Here is an 8,200-nt window from a genome sequence, read left to right on the forward strand (position 1 = left end):
ATATATATATAATATATATATATATATATATATATATACATTATTTTATTTATATATATATTCATTATTTTTTTTATTATTTTTATTATATAATTATTTTTTACATTTAGTTATTATTATAAACAAATTTTTAATTTTTAAATTTCCATTTAAGCATTTTATAATTTTTCTTCACTGAATTCTAGAGATATTTTTAATTTTTTTATATTTATTAATGTTTTTTATGTCACTTTCTTTTTGTTAAATGTTAATTTCGTAATTTTAAAATTATTTATTTTTTAATTTATTTCTTCTTAAAATTAAATTTTAGTATGGATTAAATAACTTATTATTTATCTTATATATTACTCTGTATATTGTAATTCTTTTTCATTAAATTCTTAAAACGGTATTACTTTTGAAAGATCTATTAAAGATGCCTTTATTTTATATTTATTTATAGTTATATTTTTAATTATTACATCATCTAATTTATTACATAAAAATAAAAATAAATTTTAAATTGGATTTTATTTATCAAATAAGATGTTTGAAAATGAATTTAGACTTTCTTTTGATATGTTTTATCTTGATATTTATTCTGAATACATTTATATTTATTATTATTTTTAAAAAAATTTATATTTTTTTATAACAGAAAAATTAATATTTTTTTTTTTTTTGAACAAATTATTATTTAATATAATTTTGTAAAAATAATATATTTTTAAATGAAATTATTTTTAATGAATAACAAATAATTATTTGTATTCTTTTATTGATTTTTTTTTTTTTTTTTTTAGTAAAAAGATTTTTTTATGATAATTTTTTTAATTTTTTTTTTTATTATTTAAAATTATTTTTTATTATAATAAAAAATATTTAAAAATTAATATAAAAATATAAAATTAAATAAAACTAAAATTATTAAAAATATTTTACTTTTTTTTTTATATATTTTTTTTTTTTTTTAAAAAAAAAATATTTTCTCAAAACTTTTTTTTTTCTTTTTTCTTTTTTCTTTTTTTAATTTTACTTTCTTAAAAAGAATTAAATAAATAAAATAAACTTTTAATGAAAAATAAATAAAATGTTTAAATATTTTTTTTATATATATATTATTTTCTTTTTAATTGAAAATATAAAAATAAAAAACAAACTTTTTTATAATTATAAAAATGAAAATATATATATAAAAAAAAAGAAAATAAACAACTAAATAAAAAATTTAAAATCTTCAAATTCATTTTTATCCCAAAGCAATTTTGAATTTTTTCTAGACATTTTCTTTTCTTTATTCAGAATTTAATTTTCTGGGATAATATTTATTATGCTCTCTTTTAGGTTTATCATTTTTCTTAGTAGTACTGACTCTGGTAGGGTTTTTTCTGATTTCTTAATGTACTTTAGTGAATAATTTAGCTACTGAGTCTACTTTTGCATTTTTTAAGGTTTCGTCCCATTTAGAGAATTATCTTTTGTAGTCATCAGCACTTGTATCTTTTAAATGTTTCATATATTTATCTACGTGTTATCCGAAAATTCTTGCTTTATGTTCTTCAGGTACATATTTAGATTATTCTCCTTCATCTTATCCTTAATGGTATCCGGGGAATCTAGTTTCTTAATGAGGTACATTAATACCGCCATCACATGCTCCTTTTAATACACCAAAGACTCTATTTCCTGTAGATGTTCTAACTAAACCACTGTCCAAAATAGCTTTGAAGGGTCTCTTTTCTTTCTTATTTTCATCAACATTGAAATATTCTCCGTTAACTTAAGCTTATCCTTCATACATAGTATCCAAACCGACTTATTTTAATAATCTTCTGGCTATTAAAAGACCAGTAGCATAAGCAGAAGCATATGAAGCCAAACCAGTTTTTAATCCAAATCTTCTTAATTCAAAAGAATCGGCAGAACACAAAACTCTATCACCTCTGATTGTAGCGTATATTATTTAAGCAATAACTCTTCTGTTAGTACATCTGGCTACTAATCTGTATTTAGGGGTATTGTATTTATCCTTATCTTGGATGATTAATCTTTTTCTGGCATAATAATCAGTTACTCCCTCTTTTTTTTTTATTTGGTTTTAGTTTATTTTAATTTTTTAGTGTTTTTTTTTTTACCTCTTCTTCTTCTATATTTAGTTTAGAATCTTTTGAAATAAGCGTTGTTTTTTAAAAGTTTTACGAAAGCCTTGTTTTATATTTATATATATTAATTATATTTTTAAATTTATTTTTTTTGGTTTTACCATTTTTATTCCTTTTTTTTTATTATTCTTTTTTATTTAGTTTTTTTAATTTTAATTTATATTATTTATTTGCTTTTTTTGTTATTTATTTTAGGTTTTTTTCTCCTTTTTTTTTATTTTTTTATTATTATATCTTATTTTATTTATACCTAGTATTGTTTACAAGATTTTTAAAAAAAATAGTTTATAATTTTTTTTTTTTATACTTTGTTTTTAAGCAAAAGAAAAAATAAAAATATTCATTTGATAAAATATTTATATAATGTATATATAAAAATTGAGGTTAAAGAACAAAAAGTAAAACAAATATATAAAATAAAAAAAAAAAAAAAAATATTTAAGAATAAATATTTATATAATGAAATATTAGATATTTCATGATAGTATAATAATTTAATTTTATATTAAATAAATATTAAAAAATAATATAAAACACCCGTCTAGCTCAGTCGGTAGAGCGCTAGCCTTTTAAGCTAGTGGTCAAGGGTTCGAGCCCATTGGTGGGTGTATTTTTTTTATATTTTTTGGAGACTAATAAATATTTAAAATAAATATATATAATAATAAAAGTATATATATATAAATATATATATAAATATAAATATATATATATATAAATATATATTAGATACATAAATATATATTTTATTTAATTTAAAAATATTTTTTTAAATCAAAAGTATTTTTAATTTTATAAATATTTTAATTTATATATTAATTTTTATAAATAATTTTATATTTTATTTAATATCTTTTCGATTCTATTTTTTTTTTTTATATATTTTTTTTTTTGGTTTTGTTTAAATTTATTTAATATATCTTGAATGAAATAGTGGTTTATAATAAATAAGCTACTTAAATATACTTTTACTTATTATTATAATAACTATTACTGAATCATTATGGCTTTTGCTCATTTTTATTTATTTTTAATCATAGCTTGTGAACAATATTCTATATAAATATAGAATTTTAATTACACCCATTATTATAATCATCTATTTTTACTAAAATTTATTTTTTATTCGAAAATTTATAAAGCATTATCATTAATATTATTACTTTCATTAGATGAAACTTTAATTTTATTTTAAAATAGATTAATATTAATTTTTAAAAATTTTAATTTAATTAATTAAGAAATATTTAAATAAGATGAAAAATAATGTTTTCGATATTTAAATACTTTAATAAATCTTAATAATGTTATTTTAAACATCTTATGAATTTTATAAATGATTTATTTAATTGTGTTTTTTTTACCTAAATTTACTCTTCCATAGTTTTTTGAAATAAATACCATAAAGGTATTTATAAATACTATATTTTTAAGTTCATTTATTATTCCCTTCTTTAGTAGTATTTTTTTTATGGTTTTTTTATTTATTCTACCCATTAGTTTGTTTATTGTCTTGTTTATTCAAAATTATTCATGTACCTTACTTATTAGAATATACAAAGGAAATTATATTCTTCTTTTTCTAAGAAGTCTTTACTGATTCAAGTCTTTAATATAAATTAAATAGTAGATTGAACATATTTATCTTTTTAATTATAGTTTTATATTATGTTTTTATATTTTAAGATAGTTAGGCTTGCTAGTACCTATGCTTAAGGCGTTATTTTTTGCTATGAAAGCAGTAATTGATAGATAATATTATATATATAAATGAGGAGAAAATACTAATTTTTAATTTTTGTTAAATATATGATATACTTAGAGTGTTAGTTTTTTAATATTTAGTAATGATTCGTATTTTGATTATTTTTTTATATATATAAATTTTATTTAATGTTTTTAAATTAATTGATTTGTTTTTTTATTTAAAATTTTAATTTAAAAATATATATAGATTTATAAATTAATAAAGTTTAATTTATTATTTCTAAAATATTAATACTAAAAAAATTATTTTAACTATTAATATTTAATATAATATAATATAATATTTAAAATTTTTAATAAAATAAAACTTAATAAAACTATATTATTATATAAATATATAATTATAACGCTTTTTAAAAATATAAACTTTTATATATAATATATTTAATAGTTTTAATTAATAATAAAATTATAAAAATAATAGGTTTTTTATTAAAATTATAATTTTATTTTTTACTGATATAATAAACTTTTAATATAAAAATAATTTTATTGGCATCTTTTTGTTTATATTTATATTTTTGATAAAGAATTTAATAAATAAAATAATATAATCTCTTTATAAAAGCATAAGTATATAAATAATCTTACAGTTTTATTTTTAGTTTAAATCTACATTTGCTTTTAGTTTTGATAGTTTTTATTATAAATTTAAATGACTTTTAATATTAAGTTTAAATTCTTAAACATATTATTTTATAATATTAAAATCAAATGAAAAGCATAAATAAAAAAAAAAACAATTTATTAAAATTATATTTTTTTTAAAAAAAATAAAAAATAAAAAAATATTAAAATATATTTTTAGAAAAAAAATATAAAAAAAAAGATTATATAAATTAAAAAAAAAAAAAATGGGAATTCAAAATAATGATAGCTTTTTAATTTCTTTAAGCAAGTTTTAAACTCAATAAATGACAAAACCACAAAGTTTAAGAATAACAATTAAAAGAGGTTTTTTTTAAAAAAAAATAAAATAAAAAATATATTTAAAAAATAAAATAATAAAGATAGAAATCCAAGATTGAAGAAATTATTAAAAAAATCCAAAAGAATTGAAATTTAAAAAGAAGTTTAACTTGAATCTATTTAAAATCCTGAAAAACAGTATCCAATAGTATTTAAAGCAAAATTTTAATGGAAAATGTGCATCAACATAAGTATAGGATGGTAAAGCAATTAGAGAAGCCGAGAAATTAATAAATGTTTTCAGATTACATTTTTTTTCTAATAATGATATTCTTAAGAAAAAGAAAATTGTAAAATAAAGGACTAAAATAAATCCGAAAAGTAATAATTCTAAAAGAAGAGAAGAAAGACATAAAAGAAATACTGAAAGAAGAAAAAAAAAAAGCGAAATTATTAAAGAAAATAAAAAAGCAAAACAAAGAGCATAAAATAATACTAAATTAAAATTAGAAAAATAAAAATAATGAAATAATAATTTTTTAAGTTTATTTTTTTAAAAATAGAATTTTATATCATTTTTATGTTTTCTATTTAAAATAATTTGCTTCTTTTTTTTATATATATAATATCTATTTGATTTTATAAATAATAAAACACGTATGTATATTATTGAAAATATTATATTTATATTATAATTATTATTTATATATATATATTATATATAAATTAAAAATAAATATATTTATATATTATAAAAAACATTATTTATTTATATTAATATTGTTTGGTTTATATTAATTTATAATTATTTTTTTATTAATTAATATTTTTTTTTTTATGTAATAAATTAATAATATAACATTTATTTATCTTATAAAATTTATTTTATTATAATGTAGAATAATTAGAGAAAAAGTTTATTTTATGATTAAAATTATAATTAATAAGTTAAAATAAGGAAATCATTCTTTGCATTATAATAGGACTCTTCAATTGTACAGAAATTATTTATTTAATTTTTATTTAGATTTTAAAATAAAAGGATAATACTAAAAAAATATAAACATCTAAAATGTAAATCTAATCTAAAAATTTTTAATAATAGTAATATTAATGTAATTTAATTTTTTATAACAATAATAACTAGCTTTTTTTTTTTTTTTTAATAAAAAATATGTTTTTGAATATTTTATATTAATAATTGTTTACTTTAATTAAAAAAAAAAAAAAGTATAAAACAATTAATTCTTGCATGATCTAATAAATATAAAAGATTAACTTTAAAAAAAATATAAAATACAAAAATGTAGTAAATAATAATATTATCTAATATAAAATGTTAGTAAAATCTTTAATAAATTAAAAAGTATTTTTTTTTTAAAAAAAAAAAAAGAAAAAAGTTAAAAATATGTTAATAAAATTAAATAAATATTTATATAAAAAAATAATATATTTACCTGAATTAAAATAATAGGATGCAATAGTCCAATAGAAAAAAATCGAAATAGTTTATATGAAATTCAAAAAAATATAAATAGAAGAAAACATTTTCGAAGAAAAAGTTGCCATTCTTTAATTTTCGGTTTAAAAAGTAAAAAAATGGAAAATATTGATAATTCTATAATAAACACATATATAAAATAATAGTAAAATGAATTTAAAGTAAAATCTCAAAATAGTAATTCAAATAATATAGTATTATTATTATATTTTATTAATTTTAAAAAAGAATTTATTAATTCCTTATAAACTGTTAATGATTTACAGAAAGACGAATAGCTTTTAAGGCCACGAAACTTTACCTATTAACTAAGTAATAAAATATTATTAAAAAGTTCTACAAAAGAATTTAATATGAATGATAAGCATTTATAAAAAAGAAGTTTGAAATTAAATTATTAGAAAATACACATTAAAATGAATTATCCTTAAAAAATAAGAATATAGGAATGTAGTGATATAAGTAATTCTAATCAAAATCATTTTTCAATCAAGAATTTTAAAATTCCTATTCAGAACTTAAACAAAAGTTAATTATTTAATCATTAATATAATAGTAATAATAAATTTTAAATATAAACATTAAAATCAAGAGAAAAATCTATTGAATCACAAAATAATGAGGATAATAAATATTGCTTAAAGAATTATTTTTATTAAAATAAATAGTATATTAATAAAAATAATTAAAGGATTGTTTTGGCTTAAAAATAAATAAAACTATAAATTAATTTATTTTTAATAAAAATTAACTTTAAAATAATTTATCTTAAGATTTTATTAGTTAGGTATAGACTTAAAAAGATCCTTTTTATTTAAAATAGTAGCAAAAGTATAGTTTTTACAATTCTACTAAAATAGAAACTAAAAAATAAAAATATTTCATAGATAAATATGTATAATAAACATATCTTATTAAATAAAATAAAAATCATAAAAACATTTGATATAATTTTTTATTTTTTATTTTTTTAAGATTTATTATTTATATATTTTCTAAATAAATTATAAATTTATAATAATAAAAATGTTTTCTATAATATAAATATTACTATATTTATTTTTTATTATTAATTAATTATAATATATTATAAAATTTAGTTTATATCACTAAAATAGATCTTATAATTAATAAGAAATCCATAAAAATTAATAGAAACATTATTCAAAATACTTACTTTTTAAAGATATTACTTTTAACATTTATATTAAATAAGATTTAGTTAAAATATTTATTTTTTTATAATAAATTGAACAAATTAAGAAAAAATCAAATAAAAACATTTTTAATTTCTAATCAATTATTAAGAAATATAAATTTAAATTAAACATAAACATTCATCTAATATATATAAACTTATATTTAAAAATACAACTAAATTATAATATTTTTATTTAAAATAAATCAAATTGTTAAATTTTATAATTAAACTAATAAATAAAACAGGAATATATATAAAGAATATAAGATTTATTATGTATTAAATTATCATATTTTAAAAATATTTATTTAAGATATTTTAGTTTCGAATAATTATATATATTAATAAATAAATATTTATGATTAGTTAAATTTATGGAAATTTTAATTATAAAAATAAATTCATTTTATGGTCATGTTTTGGCTAAAAAGTTATTTTGTTTAATCATAATAAAAAGAAAATAATTATTATCAAAAATGGGATATTATTAAAAGTAAAGAAATAATAAAATTGTTTCTTAAACTTTATAAAAAACTATAAGAGATTTATAAAAACAAATTGCTTTTGTAAAAAATAAATATTTTATGAAGTAAAATTAAGTGTATGAAGAGGAATTTAGTTAAAAATATTATAAAAATATGCAATTTATAATATTAAAGATGATTAAATTAATAAAAATTA

At 14.2% G+C, this 8,200-nt stretch overlaps 1 protein-coding gene and 1 non-coding gene across 2 annotated transcripts, besides 19 other annotated features; one reads left to right on the forward strand and one right to left on the reverse strand. All coding sequences in view use genetic code 6, as the record gives it.

Moving 5' to 3' along the window:
• Positions 1–61: a microsatellite.
• Positions 62–187: 126 nt separating this feature from the next.
• Positions 188–225: a microsatellite.
• A 34-nt stretch (positions 226–259) lies between these two features.
• Positions 260–302: a microsatellite.
• Positions 303–864: 562 nt separating this feature from the next.
• Positions 865–916: a microsatellite.
• Positions 913–952: a microsatellite.
• A 23-nt stretch (positions 953–975) lies between these two features.
• Positions 976–1,006: a microsatellite.
• A 49-nt stretch (positions 1,007–1,055) lies between these two features.
• On the reverse strand, positions 1,056–2,288 carry IMG5_127110 (ribosomal protein, putative; the record flags this gene model as incomplete). Its single annotated transcript, XM_004032183.1, has 3 exons — positions 1,056–2,058; positions 2,115–2,184; positions 2,243–2,288. Coding segments are annotated over 3 exons (951 nt in total), but the record flags the coding sequence as incomplete, so codon positions are not given.
• Positions 2,244–2,281: a microsatellite.
• Positions 2,289–2,573: 285 nt separating the features above from the next.
• Positions 2,574–2,610: a microsatellite.
• A 66-nt stretch (positions 2,611–2,676) lies between these two features.
• On the forward strand, positions 2,677–2,749 carry IMG5_127120. The gene has a single exon. It is a non-coding gene; the product is annotated as a tRNA-Lys (tRNA).
• Positions 2,750–2,789: 40 nt separating this feature from the next.
• Positions 2,790–2,886: a microsatellite.
• Positions 2,813–2,886: a microsatellite.
• Positions 2,883–2,929: a microsatellite.
• Positions 2,927–2,991: a microsatellite.
• Positions 2,992–3,320: 329 nt separating this feature from the next.
• Positions 3,321–3,375: a microsatellite.
• Positions 3,376–4,633: 1,258 nt separating this feature from the next.
• Positions 4,634–4,736: a microsatellite.
• Positions 4,737–4,874: 138 nt separating this feature from the next.
• Positions 4,875–4,913: a microsatellite.
• A 579-nt stretch (positions 4,914–5,492) lies between these two features.
• Positions 5,493–5,571: a microsatellite.
• Positions 5,528–5,595: a microsatellite.
• A 14-nt stretch (positions 5,596–5,609) lies between these two features.
• Positions 5,610–5,661: a microsatellite.
• Positions 5,662–6,221: 560 nt separating this feature from the next.
• Positions 6,222–6,273: a microsatellite.
• The last annotated feature ends 1,927 nt before the right edge of the window (positions 6,274–8,200 follow it).

The sequence above is a fragment of the Ichthyophthirius multifiliis genome (genome assembly GCF_000220395.1).
Source record: "Ichthyophthirius multifiliis unplaced genomic scaffold scaff_1120509251001, whole genome shotgun sequence".
NCBI classification, from domain to species: Eukaryota; Ciliophora; class Oligohymenophorea; order Hymenostomatida; genus Ichthyophthirius; species Ichthyophthirius multifiliis.